Source organism: Populus alba, chromosome 5 (genome assembly GCF_005239225.2).
Source record: "Populus alba chromosome 5, ASM523922v2, whole genome shotgun sequence".
Taxonomy (NCBI): Eukaryota; Viridiplantae; Streptophyta; class Magnoliopsida; order Malpighiales; family Salicaceae; genus Populus; species Populus alba.
The window spans coordinates 16912834-16938467 of record NC_133288.1 but is presented as its reverse complement, the minus strand read 5'-3'; the positions used below and the strand labels follow the sequence as shown (position 1 = coordinate 16938467).

At 32.9% G+C, this 25634-nt stretch overlaps 3 protein-coding genes across 4 annotated transcripts; all 3 read right to left on the bottom strand.

The window, feature by feature from the left end:
* Positions 1-1148: 1148 nt before the first annotated feature.
* LOC118029304 (uncharacterized) lies at positions 1149-3241 on the bottom strand. 2 transcript variants are annotated; one of them, XM_035033163.2, is made up of 2 exons: positions 2490-3241; positions 1149-1746 (listed from the first exon to the last, which is right to left on the bottom strand). In XM_035033163.2, exons 1-2 carry the CDS (start codon positions 2776-2778, stop codon positions 1427-1429), a joined length of 609 nt encoding a protein of 202 aa, XP_034889054.1. In that variant the 5' UTR covers positions 2779-3241; the 3' UTR covers positions 1149-1426. The 2 variants fall into 2 exon arrangements, with proteins under 2 accessions (XP_034889054.1, XP_034889055.1); XM_035033164.2 differs by having other exon boundaries at positions 1149-1737; positions 2490-3222.
* A 2068-nt stretch (positions 3242-5309) lies between these two features.
* On the bottom strand, positions 5310-11562 carry LOC118029303 (long chain acyl-CoA synthetase 9, chloroplastic). Its single transcript, XM_035033162.2, has 12 exons — positions 11327-11562; positions 10498-10986; positions 10160-10240; positions 9698-9967; positions 8948-9079; positions 8659-8832; positions 8299-8528; positions 7576-7693; positions 6906-7037; positions 6663-6797; positions 6386-6592; positions 5310-5622 (listed from the first exon to the last, which is right to left on the bottom strand). Exons 2-12 carry the CDS (start codon positions 10942-10944, stop codon positions 5455-5457), a joined length of 2094 nt encoding a protein of 697 aa, XP_034889053.1. The 5' UTR covers positions 10945-10986; positions 11327-11562; the 3' UTR covers positions 5310-5454.
* A 9376-nt stretch (positions 11563-20938) lies between these two features.
* On the bottom strand, positions 20939-25634 carry LOC118029302 (uncharacterized). Its single transcript, XM_035033161.2, has 9 exons — positions 25283-25634; positions 24901-25137; positions 24669-24805; positions 24461-24527; positions 23980-24079; positions 23605-23768; positions 22325-22371; positions 22202-22252; positions 20939-21572 (listed from the first exon to the last, which is right to left on the bottom strand). Exons 1-9 carry the CDS (start codon positions 25353-25355, stop codon positions 21210-21212), a joined length of 1239 nt encoding a protein of 412 aa, XP_034889052.1. The 5' UTR covers positions 25356-25634; the 3' UTR covers positions 20939-21209.

The window sequence follows — 25634 nt, the reverse complement described above, 5'->3', positions numbered from 1 at the left end:
TATAAAAATGAGAGACAAATGTCACCTCATTGTAACTTAGGAATGTCAAAAGCTTGCAATATTTATTACAAACTTTCGGGTGGTCTTCCCAAAAAACTTTGCTTCTTTTTCCCTAAAAAATCTGTTTAGATCACCAATGTCTAAACACCTTTTTCCCAAATAAAAATAAGACGTGTACCAACCTTTAATACAAGATTACACATTAAAAGTTTAGGGGAAACTGATGAGTCAATATTTTTTTATTATAGATTTTAAAAAATAAAAATTATCTTAAAAACAAAATAGGTCTAGCAGACACACAAGACCTAGAGAACTTAGACTTGGTAAATAGTGTGGGTCTCGCAAATATGTCAAGCCCAAAGAACTTGAACTTGGTAATCAGCCAAGTCTAAGACAATATGGGTCTAGCAAGCATACCAAACTCAAAGAACTTAGACTTGGCAGTCAGCCAAGCCCAAGGTAGCGAGGGTCTATAAAATATGTCAAACCCAAAATACTTAGGCATGGTAGTCAGTCAAGCCCAGAGTAACATGGGTCTAGCAAGTATGACAGGCCCGAAGCATTTGAATTCAACTATTACCAAGTTCTAAGGCTATATGTTTGATCCTAGACGATCCTCTAAAATAAAAGTATTGAAAGCATGACAAATCGCTCTGCCTTTTTATCTGGAATAATCATTCATATTGATGTAATGATATCCCTATACTCATATGTATATACAAGGTCTCTTAAGAGACCAACCATATTTATTATCTCATTAATGATATGTAAGGGATATTTGTCTTTCATTAATATCATCGAAAGCAAAGAGCTTTCCAGTCTTTCCATTATTTGAAAACGATATGATTCAAGGGGTATAAATACCCTCTGAACCATCCGAGTAAAGGTTCAAAACTTTTTATCTCTTAAGATAAACTCATAAATTTCAAAGCATTAATTAACTTAAAACTTAAGAACAAACATTTTTGTTCCTTAAATTTAAAGCTTTTGTAAGTCATTTATTGTCTTTCTCATTAATATACCAACTTTTTTATCGGATGATCTTTAAATCCTCCCGATTGAGACTATTTTTGCAGGTATTCAAACTTTTACCATAACCTTGGAATTTCTTAGTCTATAAAAAGGAATCAAAGTATCAAACATATTGATTAATCACTATCTCAAACACTAAATAACTTATTATTTACATATATTTTATTTTTAAACGTCATCAATACTGTATATAAATATGAAAAAAAAGGTAAAAATAAAAAATAGAGAAACCCATAAATCTCAAAGCCAAGCAGTTTTTAAGAGTGATGATAAAGCTATTTTGACTCTACCATCTCAAGAATATAGAGCTTTACAGTCCAGAATGAAGCTCAAGCCACAAACAGGAATGGTGCGGTGGAAAAGGCAGGTGTTCCTTTCTATAGAATTCTCTTTCTTATTTGGTTCTCCTCTTTGTCAGAGTCCTTATCCAGCTCTTCCTCACCTTGACTCCCTCCACCATGGTGGACCTCTTCCATCTGATTAGCTGGAACATATGACCAATCCCCCTTCGCCACCTCAGTGAGGAACGCGGTTTTGCCTGCTCTATCATACTGACGGTCTCCTTAATGTCTCTGCCTTGTTTGGCTTCCATGTTGAGATTTTGATTCCATGACTTGCTACAAGGATCGATGAAGACCTTAGAAACTGTGCCCTTTTCCCATGAGGCAGCACCATTGTCCTCAAACTTGATTGATATAAAGGAGTCTGCAAAAGCTTATTAAATTAAATTGAGATAGTGAGTTACAAAGAGAAAAGGGATCGAAAGATATGAAAAAAGTAGCATATTTTGTATACTTTCTACTTGGAAGCACAGATGCATGTTGCGTTTCAATTGCATCAGTAATTTTTAAATACAAATAAGCGGAGACTCATGCATAGTATTAGCCATATAAAACATGATCTGCAAGAAAAGACATCCTAAGGGGTCCGTTGTTAGGTTTTGTTTGCATGACCTATCTGTGTGATGAATATTAGCATGATCTGTTGAATATTACACTGATGAAATTACATATCCATATGATTACCGCTATCTGTCATTATATAGAAATTCATCTTTTCATTAACTCTTTTCCTACAATAATGTTGTGGGCTAGTTTTTTCCTCAGAAACGTGGGCTATGTAGGTTCGTGAATTACAAGTTTTTTTCTTTTATTTTTTTACGTGCTTGATTTACAGTAGCAAAACAATTAGAAATAACGAAACACAATGATACTAATAATTAAAAAGTTTCTAAATCTCATCTGTTAAGTGCGGACTGATCTGGATGGTATGTATATGTACTCTGACTGCCTATACTTTTGTCACGACACAAACAATAATTTTGCATAGACAGACTACCCTCTTGCTGGAAGGAGTTCAAGAACAGCAAAAGAACTGGGACTCTTGTAATAATAATAATAGCACTAACAATCAAAGTGCCAAACAACAGCAGAAAACATTAGCAGCAAAAATTATACCTTCTTGACTGGTGGGTTCAGCATCGTGATCAGAGTTATTAGACTTCCGGTTCCGAAGCTCAAGCCGGTTTAGCAAAGAACCAAGAGCGAAAATCTTTGGAAGGTTTATGGGTGGCTTTTTGTGTGTTGTGCCTTCATTTCTACGAGCTGCTCTAGCAGAAGAAAGATTGCCTTGCTTTGCAGCCAATAGGAGGAGCCTCTCACTCAAGCATAGTGGACAAACCCCAACAACAACCTCTTTGGGATGGAAATAACAGTATGAATTGTCTTCTGATCTGTAGGCATTCATGGTATGGTGATGAAGAGGATCTAGTGGAAGAGAGAGCAAAATACTGTGGAGTTATAGGGGAGAGAGAAATTGAAGTTAGAATGTGTGTTTGTTTGCTTGTATAAACTATATATGTATGGTGGAGTGAAATTTAAATTAATTAATTGAGGGATTAATTACATACTAATAAAGAATTCATCGACAAGTAAGATCATACTACTGAAGATGGCACCCTAATAAATATTAGAATCACTCAAGTTTGAAGAATATAAGAGAAGGGCAGTGGCCTGTGGGTTTTTCAGAGACATTCTTGTATAATTTCAGAATCCATTTCCCTTTTGAGAGAAACCAAGAATTGCTTAAGAATAGGGTTTTTCTTGGAACTTTCATGGAACTCGCTCTGCTTGGCTTGCTTCTTTTCACTTTTTTCTAACTTTTTATCCAAAGCATGTTGTGCAAAGCTAAAAAGAAAAGGGAGGGAGGGGATTTTTCGCGAAAGAAAACGTCTAGTGCTTAGGTAATTAATTAGTGATTAATCAATAATCTAGGGGCCTTAGCTTTTTCGATCTTTCCACTAAAGAAAATGTGCAATTGACTATGGTGGCTAGCAATCTTACTCAGAAAGACAAGATCCTGTTCACCGAGAAGACATTGGATGGTGGAATGGGTCAATGGAATAACGGTGAAGTCAACATTTGCAACTACCGTTTAATTTTGGAACCACTAAAAGGCAGTACAGGTATGGCTCTCTGGAGTGGAGGTAAGGTGCCATGATTCTACTGGTTTACAGGAACTTGTCCACTCCATAGCTTTTCTTCTTGCTTTCTTTCATTTCGTTTTCCCTAGTTGACAGATTAACAAATACACCAAAAACTGTACGTCATTTACTTTAATTCAATCCACTGTAAAATATATATTGGGTTATCGTAATGTAATGATTATTTTACCTTATTTCCTTTGATTTCTGAGGCTTGGCTCGAGAGTAAGGCATTATTTTCAAACATTTTTTATGGTAGGGTTCAGTGAGCTTCAATAATAAAATCAGTCATTTTTAGTTAGGAATTGTAATAAATAAGAAAAAGACTTTTAAATTATAAGCATAAAAGTATTTATTTTTGTTTTTATAAGAATAAATTATTTAAAAATTAAAATACGAACACTTAGCTCGATGCATAGCTGAAATCAAGGATGTTGGGTCTGGCAATTTACTAAATCCTTGTATGTTTAGACTTAACATGTAGCTAAACCAAATGATATTAGATTTGACAGTTTTCCAAACCTATGTTTGATTAGGCTTAATACTCGACTGAATCCAATAATATTAAACCTAAAAACAAGCTAAACTCATGTTATTTGAACTCATTTATAACAATAAATAAATTTATAGAACAAACCAAATATAAAAATATAAAAAGATGAAATTACCCATAATATTTTATAGTCCATTTAAAATTACACTTGCTTACCAAGTTACAAAAAATTACAATTTGCAATCATGGTCAAAGAAATATTTCAAATTGAAGGAAATGACCAAAGTTCCCCATATATATTATAACAATAAAAGACACCAAACAAGAGGTCTCTTCTCCCTCCATCTCTCTTGCAGAACTTGTGATTTCTCTCAAATCAAACAACATAGAATTACTATTGAAACTTATTTATTGCACGAATTTGTGTTTCAACGTTGTTGTCTTTTCTGGGTGGTGGGATCTCTCATAGGTTTTATCCTCAAATCAATATATAGCAAGTTGGTTTTTATTTTTTATTTTTTCAAATGATGGCTTTGAAACTTAATGATAATGTGTTGTGATGTGGTAAGAAAAATGATTATTCAATTGTTTATAGGTTGTATAACTCTAGCTTTAAAAAAATCAAATTTGCTATAATGCAACATTAATCTTGAAGAGCTAGAAAACCCTAAAAAATTGATTGATTCTTCTTTAATTGATAATAACCAACATAAAAATATGATTGTGGTAGTGAAAAATCTTTTATTATTGTTTATTTGAAAACATAGAAGAATCCCAAATTGTAATTTAAATTGTTCATTGTTGCCCAGAACCCTAACTGCTTAATTTTTTAAAAAAACATAAATTATTGGGCAATAAACCCTTTATTAATTATGCTAACCAATTATTGAGGATAATTAGTAAAAAAAAATTGTGGAAACTCTAAACACTTTTTTTATGTGAATAGTTGATTTTAGGAAAGGATTTGTATTTTACCTGTATCATCAATCAAAAGTTATAGCATTAGAGCTGGTTATGAGTGTGTTTGGCTCGGAAATATAATGGTTTTTTTTTTAAATGTACAATATCAATACTTTTAAAAACTTAGAAAAAACATGCATTTTACTTCAAAAAAAAAAAAAAAAAAAACCTACACTATATCAGTGGGCCTACCATGGACGTGATTACAGTGAAGTACCTACAAATAATTGCAGTAGTAGTTGCAGATATTTTTTAGCCACGACTTATATTGCCTAACTGAGGAGGTCTCTTGTGGTGCGCTCTAATTCAGGGCCCAAGGCCTGTGCTTTTTCAAGTTTGAAATATCAGGAAAATGTTTGGGAGAGGGCATCAAATTGAAGGGCTCTTAAAAGTTCACCGTTCTCTGATCTTTACCAAAAAGGAATACCAGTAAATATACAAGAAAAATTATTGCAGGATACGTGTAAAAACTTCGAGAGTTTCTGACTCAAGATTCATATAACTTCGAGAGTTCTTCAAAGAAAGCCTTCCTAACGGCCTCTCTCTTAAGCTTGAGAGCTGCAGTGACTAGGCCAGTTTCAGGAGTCCATGGATCAGGAAGCAATTTGATCTTTGTTGGGATCTCAAGCTTCTCCAATCGTGCTGCCTTTGCTGCCTGCAAATTAATGAAACAGGAAAACTTAAAACATTGAAAAGATAATGATTAAAAAAAAATTCAGGCACACATTCTACAATATCTGGAGCATTATTGTGAAGAAGGCGGAGAAGTAGCATAGCTGAAAAAGACTGCTCCTCTTTTGCTGCTCGTAGAAGGGAGTTACGGTGGTAAAATCTTGAGCTAGCAGGCAAGGGCAAGTGCTCCGCCAGGCATAAGACAATTCCTAAGAATACTTTCAATGCACTCTATGAAACTCCCACATCGGGTAACATTGATTATGCATCACAATCTAGATAACACAACCATCTAAGACTCGCTTATCTGAAATACTAGGGTTTTCTATCTGATGTGCAAAAGTTCTTACAAAACAAATGCATGGTCAGAAGTGCTTTATGAGCAAGGCAAATGTTGGCCCCCAATTTTGGCAACACTCAGAAAGGATGAAACTAAAACCACCACATTTCTTTACAAGTTGGTCAGAAGTTTTATTCATAATCATTTTATTCCTGATAAATTCAAATAAAGGCTCTACAAAAATCTCATCTCTTAACATCTTGCCAGTCGTATTCATGAGCATATTTTGGTATCCAGTTGATTTATTATTTGAACAGGAGACTTCAAGAGCGTTGCACAAATGTTGCTTTTCAAGTTTTTCTAGTACTTTGTGCCATAAACATTGGAATGGGTAAAAAATATAAGCTAAACATCCACTGGCACCCTTTTCAATTCTAGAAGCTAAAACATGATCAGAAAGGCATACCTTCAAAAGTGATGCCTGCAGTTCTTTTATTGTTTCTTCTTTCTCACACAACTCTGCAAAATCAGTAAATGCAATTCCCTTCTTTGAAGCCCATTCTTCTAGAGCAGGTTGCGCCGCCACTACAAGGGCTACACAGTAACTATGAAATGGATCTGCATGCAGCATTATATTCTCAACATAGGGGCTCACGACAAGTGCAGCCTCAACCTGTAAGGAAAATGTTAGTCCCAACGAAAATGTGATGGAAAATAGCGTTTTATGATATATATACCGATACCTTTCCTAAGGAGATATATTCCCCATGTTGAAGCTTGACTATATCCTTTTTACGGTCAATTATCTCAAGGCAACCATCAGCGTGAAATTGTCCTATATCACCTGTATAAAACCACCTCATTCCTCTCTCATCAACCTTTTCACAAAAAAAAAAAAAAAAGCATTGTCAAACCTTATGTTGACATTTTTCCTTCAGCACATGGTTCTATAAGATAAACACTGGCATGAATCTTTGATATGTTACCTTGTACTCCTCTTTTGTTTTTGCTTCATTTTTAAAGTATCCCAACGTAACATTTGGACCACCAATAACTATTTCCCCACGAGGCATTGGTGAATTGCTAATTAAATACCCACCTTCAGGCCAATCTATTAACTGAAAAGGAACACATTATATTATTAAAATTTAAGAGTTCATTCACTGAAGTATAACAGTGAGACAAGATGATCCAATCAGAACTACGACAAAAATGAAGAAAACACGTGCACAACATTGAATTAATGGCAAAGCATCATATAAACAACACTAAATGATAATGTTTAAACAGCATGTTTATCCATTAATTGACAGGAACTCCTAGCGTAAAAATATATTGCAATTATGTGAAAACCAGGATTCTAGAATAACCATTGGAAATCAACATAGAACATCAGCCAACAACAAAAACCTAAGATCAAAACTCAAACTCCACTTCTTTCCTGAGCTAGCCCCAGAAGGCCAAAATCTCAGAGGATATGGCAATACATGTGGATACCCACAAAATCACTGCTTAAAAGCACCCCAATGTCATGTATGGAGACTCATGATATATATTTCCAAATTAAGCAGATCATTGTTCATGACTTGGGAATTTCTGAACAGATCAGCATGAGCTATTTCAAAATTGACATTTAAATTTTTAATCATAGCTTACCTTAATATACGAGCAAGGGACTGGATTACCAACTCGACCAACAGATGGATCGTCAAACTCAGAAAATGTCCCACCAGCACAAGTCTCTGTGAGACCATAACCTTGGCATATTGGAGCCCTGTATGAATCCATTAATGTTGGTCAGGGGCAGAAAAAAGAAAAACAATAAACCAAATCGTAAAGAGTGGAGAAAGGCCTGGTAAAAAATGACAAGCCCTGATAATGTGGGCAGTCATTGATGTTTGTGATAGTAATCATAGTGAAACTATGAAAGATGAGGATAGATTCATCTAATCATGCATCTACACAGCTAAACATTTTTGCATGTTAGGATCTAAAAAACAACCATTAAACTTGAGTCTTCATGTAAATACACAAGTTCTCTTTTCTAAGTGGAAGCCCATCTTTTATATTTAAGTCTTAAAATAGAATTGAAATAAAGAAGTGACTTAGGGCTCAAAATCCCATCTGCCACGTTGCATGAATTTAGAAATGAAAAATGCAACTGCAGGTGGGGTTATAACCATGATGCCATGCTGTAATTATCTTCTGATGCTTTGCTTGGTAATTTTGTAGCCCTTTTTCAATGTTACTGAAATAAACAATGTTCAGGGATGGAAATATAATTTTTCAAAACATTAGCATGATTAAATATCTCAGTTCCATGGTTAATAGATCATTTATACATAAAGATTCACAAAAATCTGCTAAGGCCATACTAACCCAAGGCAAATGTTGATAAATCTTTGAGTATCACCAGAAAGAGGAGCACCACCAGAAAGCAAAAAGCGGATGCGACCTCCCAAAACTGCCCGAACCTTTCTAAACACCAGGAAGTTCCACAGAAGCAATTCTATGCCCCTAGCGCCAAACCAACTACCATTAATTGCAGATATTCGACGAGCATATGCAAAATCAAACAATTTCTTGGTAAGGCCACCCTTTGCATCAACCTGAAATGTCAAATATATTTTAATAACCAACGTTGTTTTCACGGAGAAGTCATTCAGAACCACGCACGCACGCACGTGTGTGAGAGAGAGAGAGGGGGGCAGAAATGAGAACTTGTCAAAATTCCCTAACCTTCTTCTGCACACCATCTCGGACACGATCAAGAATTGCTGGAACAGCTGCCATTACAGTTGGCCTTAAGACAGTCGCATCCCCCTTTGTTCCCCTTTTGATCTTGTTTGATGTATCAGTGAGTGTCATTGGGGTTCCATATCCTATAGCACTTCCAGCACTTGCAACTACATTCTGTAACATAAACAGTGAGGTGAAGCATGTATATACTTGTGTGTATGAATGTACTAGGGGATATGAGAAGGCATATAGCTACTGTGGTTATGTAAACTGGATAAATGCTCCATACCTCAGCCGCTATTTCAAGGATATGAGCCAATGGTAGGTAAGCCAGATAAACATCCTTGTCGTCAAGGCCAGTAACAATTGTCCTGACAGAAGAAACTACAGCTAGGACATTACCATGTGTCATCATTACACCCTGTACAGAATGGACATAATAGATAAATAACTAATCAGTAAGCTCTGATATGGGGTTGTATAATTATTAAAATGCCAAAAACATAGACCGGGATCGATAATTCTTACTTAAAACTCTAAACACTATAAGAAGGTAAATCAATAAATTCTGTGGTAGTGCTTCTAAATGAAGTCTTTTAACATAAATTCTCATAGCATGTCAATCCTGAATGTCAAGAACCATAAGCACCAGCACGGGCTTAGCAATACCTAGGGAACGAGCAAATATCCTCAATTGAGGCATGAAATAGATGGATCATTGTTAGTCTGCTATGTTATGTACAAGTCAAACATATGGAATGTGACCTTTCATGGAGCCTTTGAGCTTTAAGTCAGAGCCAACTTCTCATCAATGTAAACAGCCAAGGAGTAAACTAGTTTGGAGAGGAGGTTAGGAGGATGCTTAGAACCTTGGTAAATATAGATTCCTCGCATAATCAATTCAAACACCGCATACAGATCCAAGTTACTCCTCAGTCAACAACTAACCAATGAGAAACCAACTAAGATGCAAAATGGTGAAGTTGAACAAGCTAAAGATGAAGTGGAAGATGCACATCATGCAATAGATGCTCCTAACCTTAGGCAGCCCAGTACTCCCACTTGTGTACATTATAACTGCAACATCTTCTGATAGAGGTAAAGCAGCATCAACTGGATTTTCTCGTCCAAGTTTCTCCACATCAGCTACTGACACAACTCTCCAGCGACCACTCTGCGCCACAGATGATGCACTTGATGGAGTTTCATCATCCATACATATGATGTATTTTACTGTTTCAAGCTGTCCGCTTACTTCTGCAAGCTTTTTCAGTTCTTTGGCCCCACAAATCACAGCTGTAACTTCTGTCTGGAGAGAAGCAAACTCAATTAAAATTCAGAAATATGCTGCAATCAGACGAGTAAAAATTTATACCAGCATGCCACCTGCAGTCAATCATTCAGTGTCCAGCAAATAGGGTTACAGCAATGTGGAAGTGTTTTGGGGTAAATGCCTATCTAGCGAATTGGAGCATTGACTAGAGAGAGTGAGAGAGAGAACCTCGTTTAATGAATAGCAAACTGCTTCCTCGCCCAAAGATGCGTAGATGGTAACCACAGAGACATTGCGCCTAAAACAACCCTGATACGACATAAACCCATCAGTAACTCAGGTTATTATGTGAGGCATAGGCTGGATTTTGGCCTGCTGAAAGTAATACACCTACACATTCCGTTCATCTACTAGATAAAGGAATGTGAATTCCAAAGAGTTCTGTATAGAAATATACTTGATAAAAACTCAAGCTCCCTTGCATCACTTTTCATATAACATGCTCCTTGAAAAAGAAATTGCAATGTGTAAATATATCAACATGATATTCACAAAAGAATGAGCACCTGCAAGGAAATAAACCACTCTGCTCTTGTGTCAGCAAATATCGCAACACGTTCCTCACTTCTAAGCCCTAGGTGAGCTAAGCCAGAAGCAAAATTGCACACTTTTTCAAACACTTGCCCATAGGTCAGCCACTCATACTCTCCCAAATGAAGCTTCTCAAAAGACCTTCCACCGGCAGAAACTTCAGTGTCCTTTGAGATTAATGTCCTCGTTCCGAGCAAGCATTTATGTTCATGTTTCTTGCACGCCATCTCAAAAAGTTGAGCAAGAGTTGAAACACCTTCCCATGCAGTTTCCAAGAGGGTTGGAAATTGAGCGTTCCGAATCGCATATCCCGGTTCCCCACCGACATCAACAGGCACCCCACGTTTCTTTGCATTCTTTGTTTTTTGATAGAGAAGAGTAATTATAAGGGGAACCAGGATAGCAACTATATACGGAATCATCTTTCAACAATAGCCCCTGATTCTATCAAATCTTTCTGAGTCCTGAAAACAAACAAAAAACAACATTCATTATTGTCTGGGTTGTTGCCTTGTAACGATCAAAGAAAAGATATCATCAACAACAAAATGATGCTCCATGGATTATCCATCTATCTATCTATGTATCCAGTGAAACTAAATAAATAAAAAAGTACTATTAACAATGAATAATTGCAACAGCTCAACAAAATTGAGAAAGAAAGATAGATGCAAGAAAAAAAAAAAACTATAATTACAAATATCAAAAGGGCATGTGATCTCTAACATAAAACAAATAAATAACTACTATTAAAAGACATTGTAGCAAAAATCTGATAACATTGACCGATGAAAGTTTTATTACCGGGCGGGCTGGCTGGCTTCGTTGAGTTGTGTCTCCGAGTGGAAATGAGTTAGCAAGATTACAAAGGATTTGTAATTTAAGGAGAGAGGGGATCGAAACGGAAGCGTTTTAAAATAACAATCTTGGAGATGGAGGGAGGAGAAGGTTTTTTTTTTATAGGAGGAAACAGAGGGAATGGAGGTTCCGACTTATGGCTTACAGGTGCTCGGTCCTCCTCCTCGAACTTGTTTCCTTTTTCATATTTTTAAATACGAAAAAGAATTAAGTGGGTGTTTAAAAGTTTTTTTTATTAAAAATATAATAAAATAATATTTTTTATTTTTTTTAATTTATTTTTATATTAGCACACGTTGAAAAATCTGACAATGTTGAAAAAATAATTTAAAATAAAAAAAATTCCATTCAACACAAAGACAGGTGGCTGCTTTTGGGCCATGCATTTGGCAATTTCATGTGGTCCATATTGTTCTGATGGCTCTGCGGTTACAGTTTAGGTTTAAGAGTTTCCTCTCTTTTCTTCCTTCTGGGACGAGAGTTACGGTTTTGGCCTTGACAAGAGATATTTTGGAGCTCCAACTAGCGAAAGGAGGGGCATCGGTTCGGCTTTTGATAATAATAATAATAAAAAAAAAAAAACCAGATAAGAAAATAATTATATATATATTATATATAGAATAGGAACTAACAAAATTTTAGTTTAACCAATCCGCTTTAGTTCGATTTAATTTTGGTTTAAAAAAAAAAAACTGACAAAATTTATCGGTTTTTTAATGGGTTTTTTAATGTCAACTTTTCAATTCATGATTTTTTTTTTTTCTTGATACTAAAAAAACACGTTAACAAAACCAAATCATTCTTTTTTATTTTAAAAAATAACTTTTAATCCTACTAAAAAAGTTAGGTACTATGATTTGTAGTTCAAAGTCAAATGTGGTAACTTTTTAGTTAACCTTTTTCCGAAGGCAACCTTCTTGTTCCCCTTTTGTTCAGGTGAATTCTACAATGCCTTCTCCATGCATTATTCAAATTTAATGCCTTTTTTTTTTTAATGGAATTCATAAACGTTTTTTAGAATCTTTCACAGGATTCCAGAATAAAATCACTTTTAATTCTGAAATTTAGCAATCTTTTAATGAAATCCACATTGATGTTGCAAGAGACATTAGATCAAACTTAAAAAGGGCTAAAATAAGAAAACAAGTGGCCACATAGTTATTTTATAAAGTGATTAGTTTAAAGTGATTTTTCAAATATATAATCATATTATAGAGTGACAAACTCAAAGTAATTTTAAAAACATATATGGTTATTTTATAGATTGATGAACTCGAAATAATTTTAAAAAATAATTATTTTACATAATGACAAACTCAAAGTCATTTTACAAAAATATAATAAGTCATTTTATAAAGTCATTAGCTAACTGAAATGATTTCAAAATTATATTTATTTTCCGAGTGATTTTTAAATATAGTATTTTTATAAAGTGACAAAATCAAAATATTTTTTAAAAAAAAATAAAACATATGATCATTTTATAGAGTGATGAACTTGAATGATTTAAAAAATATAGTTATTTTGTAGAGTGAAAAGCTTGACATATTTTTCAAAAATATAGATAAACTCAATTAGATTTTCAACCTGTCATTTTATAGAGTGACAAACTCAAAATGATTTTAAAAAACATAGTCATTTGATAAAGTGATATAAACTCGAAGTGACATAGTTATTTTATATAGGGTAACGAACTTGAAGTATTTTTTTTAAATATATTTAATATATAGAGAAACAAACTTGAAGTGATTTAGAAAAAAAAAAACAACAAACCTATTAAAGCATAAAGAAAGCAATATTTCACATTTTGAAAGATCAATTTCCTTTTCTTTTTTTTATGCCATTTGCATACTTGAGGACCTTCAACTTTAGAAGTGTCAAGAATAAGATATTAACTTACTTTAATTGTATAATTGATCCCAATACATTAAATGTTTACTACAAATGATCACCAAATAAACATGATTTATCAATCATATTAGCTCGACCCACAATCGACTCTTATCATTGCCCCCTAAATGTAGCATGAGATATCTATTCATCATTGCTTCTTTTTTTTCATCATCACTATAAAGAAGTTATCATCTTAGCTTATAATAGAGTCCATCAAATTATTGTTTGGCTATTATCATCACGATTGGTCCTTTCAACTGAATTGCCCCAACTGATTTAATTATGTTCATCTTTCCTAGTGGACATAAAAAAGAATGCATGCTTCATTATCATTTTTATCAAGAACTTTTCAAAATTATTCAAATAAAAAGATTATATTGTAATTCATCTTTCTTGTTTCAGGACTAAGCCATAAATTTTAATAATTGTGTTCACGTAGGTCTAATTATTGAAATAAATTCTTTGAGATGTAAATCTAACTTTCATTGAATGGAAATGTATATTTCTTTGGTCAAAAGCTCAAAACATATCATTCCAGTGTCATATGAGAAAATGAGTTTGTGAAGAAAATTAGATTTTTTTTTTGGTATATAGAAAATGAGTTTATGAATGAAAAGGTTATTCCTAAATTTCTAGCTCTTTTTAAGAAATGACTCGAACATATTCTAAAAAAAAAGGAGTTATTTTGTAAAGAAAACGTTGAATTTCCAAAACAAGAGTTTTGACTTTTCTAAAAAAAAAAAGGCACCTTACTTTTTATTGTGTTGATTTTTATCATTTAATGGTAAAAACTTACGATTCGATGTTATAAAGAATGATATGTAGCATATACACAGATCATGATTTCATTTAAGAAATATTTTACTTCTATTTTTAAAGGTTGAAACTTATCAAGATAAACAATGTTTTTTTTCAAAAATGGCTTTTAAAAGCATGTAACACATATTAAGGTTCAGGTCTATGAAAGAATTAGGTAAATATAATGCTTAAATGATGTTTAAAGGTTAAATGACATCGAATCACTTATCTAGTACATAGATATTCTATGATTGTCACCTTAATTTTGATATTTTAGTAATTAATTCCACCTCAATCTTTATTCTCCAAGTTTTATCTTGTTTTTTGTCATTGAAATTGTATCTTCAATTTTAGACTTTGCAACATTATTAGGGAACATTTTGGAGAGCCTTTCCATTTCATTTCATTTCTCTGCTTTTCTCTCTTTTATAATATTTTTATTATATTCTCTTCTAAAAGGTTAAAACTTATCAACATAAAAAAATTTTTTTTTAATCAAAATAGCTTTTAAAAAACACATAACATAGATTAAGTTCAGTTTTATGGGGGGAAAAAAAAAAATTAGGTATATATGATGCTTAAATGGTGTTTAAGGGTGAAAAGACATAGAATCACTTATTCAATACATAAATCTTCTAAGGATTGTCACCTTGATTTTGATATATTTTAGTAATTGATTACTCCTCAATCTTAATTCTCAAAGTTTATATCTTTTTTTTGTCATAGAAATTTTATCTTCAATTCTAGACTTTGCAGTATCATTAGGAAAATTTAGAAAGTCTTTCCTTTTATTTTATTTTTCCTTTTGCTCTCTTTTATAATACTTTCATCCCTTTGATATTCTTCTTGTTTTAGTGTACTTGGAGAATTTCATCAATCGTCTAAGATTAAAACATGCTCTTAAGGGATTATCCCAGTCTTGGTTATTATCCAAGAAATATTTAAGGCTTAATGAGGGATGATAATGGATATATTTTAATTTTTAGATATAACGAATATGGTTTTTCTTCATTTTAAATCTATACATGCTCATGTTAATAAATCTTAGCCTTATTCAAATATCATTATTAATTGAGAAACCATGAGGTTAACCTCATAAAATAAATGGTTGGAATTATAACCTGAATGTGAACTATTTATTATTATTTAAGTCATAAATCATTTGATTCTATTTTGAGCAGTACTATGTCATTTTAAGCAAGCTTTTGTTTTTAAGGTTTATTAGTAGTGAAAAGGTAACTTTATGATTCAAAAAGAAGGATCGTCAAGACTTTATATTTTAAGATATATCGAGGATGGAATAGATATTTTAATATTAAAAATGAGAGATAAGTTGGACTCTGCCTTTTAAAGTTCATCAAGATCATAAATGAGATTTTGGAATTCGAATAAAGATTGCCCCTAATATTTGTATGATATGTTTTGGAATTTGATCGATGAATTTGTTAAATGTTACTTTCACATAAACGTATCTTGATTCTCAAAACAATAATTGAATATAAAGAAAATAGCACAATTAAAAAAAATATATGATGCAGTCCTAAAATAACAAAGTTCTAAACATGCAGGATGATCATAGTTGCAAAGTTTAGGCACTTATTCCATGATAGCCATGATATATTTGTTCACTAAATCAAAATCCAATTTGAATCAATTACTTGATCCACTAATCATCAAGATAACATCATACTTTGGTTGCCCGCTTTAACTATCCCAAAACCTTTATTGATTATATTGTATTCACTACATTTCTCTTCAAATGATAATTACCCATGCTTAATTAAATTTTTTATATACTTCTTAAACCTTTTAAAATGATTTATGGAATAACCCACAACTTCTACATGATACTCACATTTAGCATATTTGTTTATACCATTTAGGAAAATATGGTCGGATGGGTTCGAGTGGTAAAGGTACTATTTGATAGGCATCCATATAGTGTTGATAAATATTAATGAGAGGAACTGGGAAGAGAGATTGTTCATAGCATTTTCTTTAATGACTTTGACTTTGTGTATTTTTAAAAGCATGATGATGAGGTTAAAATAAATATGGTAAAGGTGTTTGGTTTTTATGGTAGAATTTATCATTTTACAGGGTTGAAAGAGTTCCATTGCTGGTTAAAATTTTAGGTGCTTAATGATGACAAAAATTTGGACAATGTGATCAAGTTCTTAGGCCATTTCCTCTAATGCTATTGACTTCGTAGATTTTTTTTTCAAGCAGCATTCTCTTCAACAATATCTTATTTGCCCCATATCATCATTTCTTTTCATAGAGTTTGTTCAACTCTTTCAAACACAACCACAATATCTAAGAATTGCTTTAAAGTATTACAGATCATACATTCAAAATATGGAGCCTTGAAAGTGTTTATAAATATGAAGATTATTTCATTTTCATATAGAAAAGGATTGACTTTAACAACAATTCATTGCCATCTTTGAGCATATTCTTTGACAGTTTCATCTTTTTTTTCTATGTAATTTGTAAGATAATTCTATCGTGGGCCAATTTTAAATTTAATTAGTATTGATTTTTAAAAGCTTTAGCCAAATGACTCCACTTCTTAATTTTAATTCTATCAAAATCCTTGTACTAATTAAGAGTAAGATCATCCAAGCTTTCATGAAAGTGATGCATCAATATTTTTTTTCTTTATAGATTACATTGACAATTATGGTATGATGAAGCCTCAAATAAGTTATAGGATATTGAGATCTAGTAAACTTGTTGAATTGTGACACCTTAAAGCCTTTAAGAATAACAATTTTGAGTACCAGACACATCTTAATATCCTTAAAAAGACCATACCAATTTATCTTTTCAATGGCTTTCAGTCACTCTTCAAATGAATGATACTAATTTACATTTACTTTTTCAATATTCATCTAAAAAAGACAATTTGATCTTGGAAGGGGTTCAAAGTGGCTATATATTCTTTTTTTAACAGCAGTGCCTGATCTAGTTTAGTAGATTCAATAACGGTTAAAAGTTTATTTTTGGCAAGCCAACACATTTTTAGTGAAAAAATAAGGTACTTCTCATATGATCTTAGTCTATGAAAGATCTAGAGAAGACATCCCTATAATGAGTATAGGAACTTGAAGCCTTGTACTAAGGTTTATGGATTGTAAAGTTGGTTCAAGTAAACCAACTAATTGATTCATTTCACCTTTTAAAGAGTTGGTTTATTTGGTATGCTCTCTCTCTCTCTCTCTCTTCATCTCTTATAATTTGGTTTAATGTGGGCTTTCAAAGAAAATTAAACTTTTAAAATGTGAATTGTACTTATTTCTATTTTGGTGTGAAAACTAAAAAATAACTTATGCAAAGATAAAATATTTATGTAAAAGAAAAATAATTGATTGTTTATGATAATATAAAGAGACACCATAGGGAAAGTTCTAGCCATTATGTGTGAGTAGATTAGCTAACTTATTGATCTAAAAAAAAGTCCCTCATCACTCAGGTGAACAAACCTTAAAATTCTTACTCAAGGCTTACGAGTCATAAAGAGTACCAGGAAAATTTCATTAACTACTAATTACGATCCTGTAAACTTTTGACAAGAGTCTCGGGTTTATGAGTGCTAGCCCGAGACAAAACTACATCAAGACACTATCTTTTTTTTATGCTAACCTAAGACAATTTGTATGTCAAATAAGGTGTCATGTCATGGTGTATAGGCACAATCATGAACAATTTATAAAAATAAAAATGATACATGACATGCATGTAAACGAGATATGTAAAACATAAGCAATGACATACATATTGATCAATTTAATCAAATACACATGGTATGAACATTAATAAAAAGTATCACAACATAAAATATATATATATATATATATATATATATATATATAATCAAATAGACAAAAAGCTTAGCCCTAAGATCCATAGTGGAAGTCATCATTTTATCATACAGGACATCTCTACAAATTGATTATGTAAAAAGGGGGGTTAAAAAAAAAAGAAGTCACCATCTAATTTTAAAGGTAAAAAACCTTGACTGGTCTTTTCAAATATTTTTAGGTAAAAGGTTGATTATACTAAAGAGAAGATGAAAATCGCCCTAAAATACCCTATCTAAAATAAGTTGTTTTGTGTTTGTTTTTAATGATAAAAATATATATTGTACTTATATTATAAGAGTTTGTATAAATTAACACATATGTATGTGTTTTTAAAGTAAAATAATTAATACATCATTTGGGATCTAGGTTTAATCCTTACTTTTTAGAATACATATAGGAGATTCAAAAAAATAGTAAATGATAAATTTGGCTTTAAGCCTGTTTTCTTTTGGTTATACAATTTGTATTTTTATATTTTATAAAGTCTGATTTCACGAGGACAAATTTTTTTAAAAGATTTTACTATAATCGAGTCAATTCTTTGATGAAAATAAAACCTTATATTTTTCTTTTGAAAACCACAAAGTTTAACTTTTCAAGAATAGATTTTTTTCTAAGAATTTTGTCACTCACATGTTGACTTTTTTATTAAAATAAAAATGAAACTTTTATTTGCACATTTTTTTTTTAGAAAACTATGTTCATTACTTTTTTTATAAAAAAAAAAACTTCAACTTCTCGAGTACAAAACCCTTTAAAAAAATATTATCCACAAGTTGATTTTTTAATTAAAAAGATATTTTTTTTGCAAAAACCAAAATCACACTTTTAGATGAAAAAAAATAATTTCTCATTAACATAATTATTTTAAGGATTATACAGTCATCATGTCCACGATGACTAATTGGCATGCATAACGAAATCCATGTCATAGCCATCAAGAAGCAAGTCTCAATATAATCCAATAAAATTCCATACATGAGCAAAAATTGTCCACGTATTACAAATAATCTGACAAAATCCAATTAATACAGACAAGTATAATCTATTATAAAAATCATCAATACAGGCAAATATAAATTATTTAAATAAATAAATAAATCATACATTGGAGTTCAAAATTAACCTTCATGAGTTATTGGAGTCAGTTGGAACCACAGCGAAGTAGTTGAAGCGAAGAGATGCAATGGCGGCGTGTGGGCTATACGCGTGGAGGGACCGGTGGGATTCCAGGGCATCGTTTTGCATACCGACTATGGATCAGTTGCTCCTATTTTCCTTCTTGTATCTACTTCGATAGTGTAAACCACCACCACCACTTGCATAAAGAAATCAGGGTGGAGAAATCAGCTGCTCCTCTTTTTAAGGCTATTGTTATCGTGGTTAGTGCTCAACAGAGGAGGAGAATGGTTCGGCGAGCCTCATGGTGTTGGCTAGGAGTGGCTGGTCAACCTTTTTAAGATAGCATTTACTTACTATCCTTAGAAGAAAAAAAAAAATAAAATAAAGGAGACAAGACTAAAAATAATACTGAGAGATAATTATATTTAATAATAATATACAAAGATAAATTGATTGTTTATGTATATGTTTAATTGTTTAATTTAATAGTGGATAAGATATAATAAAATATTAAAAAAAATTTATTTTACTTTTAATATATATTGTTATCAAATTTATATATTTTTAAAAAAATATCAAATATTTTATTTTTTAAATTAATATATATCAAGTGTTGAAATTAATAATATTATAATAATTCTAGTTATAAAAATTGGATTGACTTGATGGATTGATCTAGGCCTGAATTGATCTGAGTTTAAGAAAAATAAAGGAATGATTGACTCGATCTAATCCGATCAAAAACCCAAGTCAACTCGGGATAAAAAACAAGTAAAAAAACTCATTGACTTTTTTGAAAAAAAAATTAAAAAATTTTGGGTCAACCGAGTTGACCCTTCCAACCCATTACATGAACATTATCTCGAGTCAACACCCGAGTTGAGTTTTAAAATTATGATAATAATCATTTGTATCTATACATTGATTCGGGTCAACCCATGTTGACCCTCTCGAACTTGTAACCTGAACCTTTGCTTTGGTTGATCCACAAGTTCGGGTTTTAAAATTACTATAATAACAACTTTTAGCATTATATTGATTCTTGAATTAAATTTTAAAACTATGATAATAATATTTTTATTTTTATGTTGATACCCAGGTTAATGGTTAACTCCACTCTTGATTTAAGTTTTGTCCTCGATTGATTCTCGAATCGAGTTTTTAAAAATATAATAATTATTTTTATTTTTATTTTTATTTTATTTTTAACTTAGTTCAATGCTACTTATGACCGTGTCTGACTAAAAATATTTATTTTTATATCTATATTTTTATCTTTTTAACTTAATATACTTCTTTTTTTTACTGTTAAAATGTTTACGGCTACTAGGTATCGTTTGCATGGACTTATGACTATTTTGGGTAAAGTAGGTGTCTTGCCTTTAGCTTTCTTCTCTAATTTGCTCGGTGGTTTCTTTGTAAGGTTTTTTTTTTTTTTGGTTAATGTCTGTATTTATATCGTGCGCTTCTCTGTGTGGAAAAAGATAAAAATAATAAACTGGGAAAATAATGAATCTTCATATTACTTCAATCTGATTTTCCAATTTTACTTAATTTTTCTATTTTCTTTTCTTTTCCTTCTTTTGCATAATTTTGCTTTATAATTTTTTCCCTAATCACCTAGTTCCCTTTTTTCTTTCTTTCGTCTTCGTTCATCCCCTTTATTTTTATATCTTTTTTTTTTATCACACGAAATAAAATAAATAAAAACAGAAATTAGTTCAACTTTATTATAAATGAGTTATGACATAATATGTGAGACCGAGGACTCATTCGGCGACTCTGACTTGAGGTTCAGTCCAAACAAAACAGTGCCTTCCACTTAGAATCCACCTGCATGTGAAAATAAATTAGCGACATTTTGCCCCACCAAAATCCATTCAGCTGTAACGATCCCTTTTTTTTTTTCCTCACCAAATCCTTTCGCACACTACAATTCACAATGCGAACATATTCCAGAAATATACATGGTTCCAAAATCCAAATAAAGCTGCACTATATATACTAGCTTTTCTTTGTCTCAACATCGAATAAATTACCCATGGCAACTGTGTGGACATGTCAAAAAGGCAAATCTCCTATTTAGAGTGAGAAAAGGAAGAAAATGAGGAGGATGCATGTCGATAATTGATACTTATTGTATCAATGTTTTAGTTTGTCGGTGATCTTCCATTCATGGCATCTTGAGCATTTCCATGGGAAGCTGCCCCTGAGAACATTTCCATCATTGACCTGAAAGCTCCTCTTAGTTCATCTGGCATATTTTCTGTCATATTCACACCTATGTTCCCGCCTATTCTTATTTCAGGTTCATCAGATCCATTAGCGCTCCCATCTTGTCCTTGCCTGTCCGGAGATTGCTCTCCCATGTGAGCAGTCATGTTCCGTAACATGCTTGAAAAGTCAACAGGAACGCCGTTAATGTCAAATTGCATTGGCATGCTATGGCTCCTAGACCCTCCTGTGGATTGATTGCTAGATTCATAATTATCACGATTGGATGAACTAGAATTCTGCACAGAGAAGGATTAGAACATATGAATCCTGGTGATGAGTAAAGCAAACAAAATGAAGAATAAAGTGATGAATATTTAGTGTATTCAAGACAAATTTTCAACTTCCATGAGTGGCACAAGGATATTTGGCACGTAATACAACAATCGAACTGAAGGTGAAAAGGAGGAAGAACATGCTTTTCCTGTATAAAAATTGCATCCATAAACATAGGTTGTATTTGCTAATTATAGTGAAAAACACTGGGAAGGTTGAGGACACACGAGTTCAATAAAGAAAAGACAACTTCCAAATACATGCATTCCCAAGATACACTGAAGGTACACGCAGTAAATGGGGAAAAGCAAACAATAAGGATTTCTATAAAATGTTCAAGCTTCATATTGCTTACTTGAATCCTTAAAAACAAAATAATTTTTTAATAGTAGCAATACTATTGCAGCAACAGCTGATTTCTTTTGATAACAAGAAGCCGGAACCATTACAGTAGTATTATAATATCAAGTTGACTAACTAAAAGATTGTTTATCATCACATACCAAATTTAAAATAAAATAAAAAATTCTGTACCACACTGGTCCAGTAATTCAATTCTCAAATGGTGGAGAAAAATAGAAAAGTAAAATACCTGGCCTTGTTCTGTTCGTTGCTGCTGTTCTTTCAATTTCTGCTCAGCTACCTACGTTCATAAGGACAATAAGCAATAACCATAAAAGAACAAGAGGACTAGAGAACTAAAGAAGGCACAAACCCGAATATTTTCTTTGACCGTTTCATTACTGGGGTCCAGTTGCATGGCTGAAGAGGGGGGGGAATCAAAATTTGAAATTAGATTATTTACCATAATAACGAGTCTTTAAATTCCACATGCCAAAGTTCAACATTATTGCTTCCTCGATGTAATTGTTAAAGTAATCATGATATTGCCAACCATGTTCTAATGGTTTAAAGCACATCCCAATGACACTAATAATGACTTAAACAATCTATTTCATAAATTCAATTGATATTAACCACACACCAAAAAAAAATATGCTGCGTGTTCTTATATTCTCTTTGCTTTGACTTTCATAGAAGGCAAAAACATTTATTAGCGAGGAGAAATGAACACCACAAAAAAATAACTAATAGATTAAAATTCTTAGCTGAAAAACTATTACCAGCACTAAGGATTGGAAATTTGACTGCTGGATGGCCTCCAGCAAATTAGGTTCATCTCTCAAATGCAATTAGCATGGCGCAAGTAAAACAGATGCTGATAGTTTTATATAGCTATATCATATGAACTTGGACAAGGGGCAGTGGTCGCAACAAGGATACTCAGTATACAATTATTAACCGGTTTTTAGTGCTAAGACAATCATTAAACACCCCAAATTCACATGCAAACAACTCAGGTAATAAGTGTACTGAAATGGAAATGTGGAGACGAGGAATAACACAAAGTGAACCTTGAGCATTTATCTGTCAGCCAGAGAGTATTTAGAATTGTTACTGACACCGGATTTCTCCACAGAGCATCAGTGCCATCTAACAAAACCAGCTATAATACAGAATCAGGTTAAATATCCCTTTGGAAATTGAGAACTAGGCTGCGTGTACACCCACACTACCATACAGCAGCATTTTATGCTTGATTATTATGGTTTTTGGGAGGTCTACTAACATCAATGGATTGCCAACTTTTCTCTTCTGATGCAAATTGATGATGGACTTGCACTTGCGAAAATATTGAAAGCTAGCTAGAATGCTACACAAACTCATCTAACTACAATCCAATATTCATATTTCTGAAACAAAACAATTGTACAGCTAAACCTAAGACACAGCACATCCTTATCAAATTATCATGCAAGAATGCATATTCGAGAAAATGAAATTATTAGGGCAACACCAAGATGGTAAGAAACTAAACATGTATAAGGATACGAAAAACATAAACAAAGAATTCAAGCATAGCTAAAGGATTTTACTAGTAGATTGTGTGACAATTAGCATCTCTTAATATCCAAGAATTAGTGTTACACCCACCTTTCTTAAATCCTTTATCAATAGCATCCCTGTAGTTCCCTTGTGCATAATAGGCTAATCCAAGGCGACTGTAGGCTTTACTGTAACCCGGGTCAATTTCGGCAGATTTAAGACAATCTCTGATTGCTTCGGTATATTTGTGAATCTGAGTGTAGGCAGCTGCCCTGATGTGCATGAATTATGTTAATCAATTGAAACCTTGAATGTTTGTGAAACTACATATACAGCTATAAAGGGCCCCAGTCATTGCCCTAAACAAGCTGGCACAACGCACACTCTCCTAATCCTCAAACATAGATGCAAGCAGAAGAAAAATTTCCATGTGAGAGATTCATATATTGTGAGTATGCATAATACAAAGGATCAGTAGTGCACCTGTTACAGTAGTAAACAGCATTGTTTTCACAAAGTGAAATGGCGCAAGAATACAACTCTATTGCATCAGAGTAAAGTTTACACTGCACAGCCCTGTTACCTAAAAAGCAAACAAAGATTACATAAAACAATCAGCCTAAAAGCAACAACAAACTAATATATGCAACAGCTTGAACACAGATTAAACAGTACTGATGTGAACAAGACAGCTGAGTGAATCAAGGAAATGATGAAATATGGCAACTGATAGATTGTGAAATATAGAAGCAAATATGATTTTTAAGGCTGTATATTCGGTACCAAAACCGCAAAGTTTGTCTCAGATTGATTTGCACCAAAGTTATTACCAAAAGTTTGATTAAAAGAAAAAGGAGGCATTACTAGATATTTCCCAGAATCAGTACAAAACAAAGTGATGTAATCTGCATGCGATTTATAAATTAGAAGAAACCCACATCATAGAGGGACAAAACTCGTGTACCTTGTGACTTTAATGCCTCAGCTAGACTGTTGCGGTCATAGGTCTGGCATCCATTTTTTTCCATTTCCTGATATGACACAGTGCTTCATCAGTCAAACTTTGAAGTGGAACCATATAGTATCGTATTAGCACATACAAAAACAAAAATCAAAGCACGATAAATAAATCTACATTGAAGAGCCGCTTGGAATTAGAGTATAAAACTTACATTTAAAGCATCATGAAACAACCGTGTCGCTCTATCAAGTTGGGCAGGATCCTCATTGCCATCAGGAGTTGTTCTAAAGAAGTGCATTTTCTCAAGCGCAGCAAAGAATTGCCCAAAAAGCTCATCTCTAGATAACCCTGCCATGCAACAACAACATTTAAAATCAATCAAAACGCCTTCCAGTTAAACCCTAGAAGAGCAGAAGCAATAAACAGGAGTATAACACACACACCATCATTATTAATATTATTATTAGAAGAAGTAGGAGCATCCACAGGAGCCGCGCCGCTGCTAGGATCCGATTTATTCTTTTGCAGCCCATTTGCTTCCAGTGAGCGAAATAAATCAATCAACAAACCAGGTTCTAAGCGATCATCATCAATAGTTGGTGAATCAAGCTTGAACGCATCACTCACACATTCTTTAGCAACTTCCAGACCTTCTAGGTCAACACCGGGAGCAGCTTCCACTGAAAAAAAACATGGAATTAAATAGCCACAATTCGATTACAAGGCATCGAGAGAGAGTGAAATTAGCATGGGCGGTGAAAAACAGCATAATATGAATTATGAAATGCAATCTATGGTAAAGAAGATTCTAGAGGGAGGGGTAACCGGAGTTGAGGAAATCGATGAAGGCACGAGCGATACGACGGGAGAGAGGAGAATCAGTTTTTAGTTGAGCCATTGAAGGAGGAGATAGAGAGCTAAGTGGTGTGGGCTTGATAAGAAGAAGCGAAAATGAAGATTTAAGCGGTTTTTATTTTTCACGGAAGGGACGAGAGAGAGAGAGAGAGAGAGAGAGAGGGTTGATGAATTATGAGGGAAGGTATAGAGGAAACTTGCTGGAAGGGGTTTTGAAGACCGTGTGTTTGGCTGCAATGGTAATCGTATCCTAGGCCATGGGATATGTTAGTTATTACCTACAACTCAGCCTTAACCTAAACCAAGGTTTTCTTCGTTTATT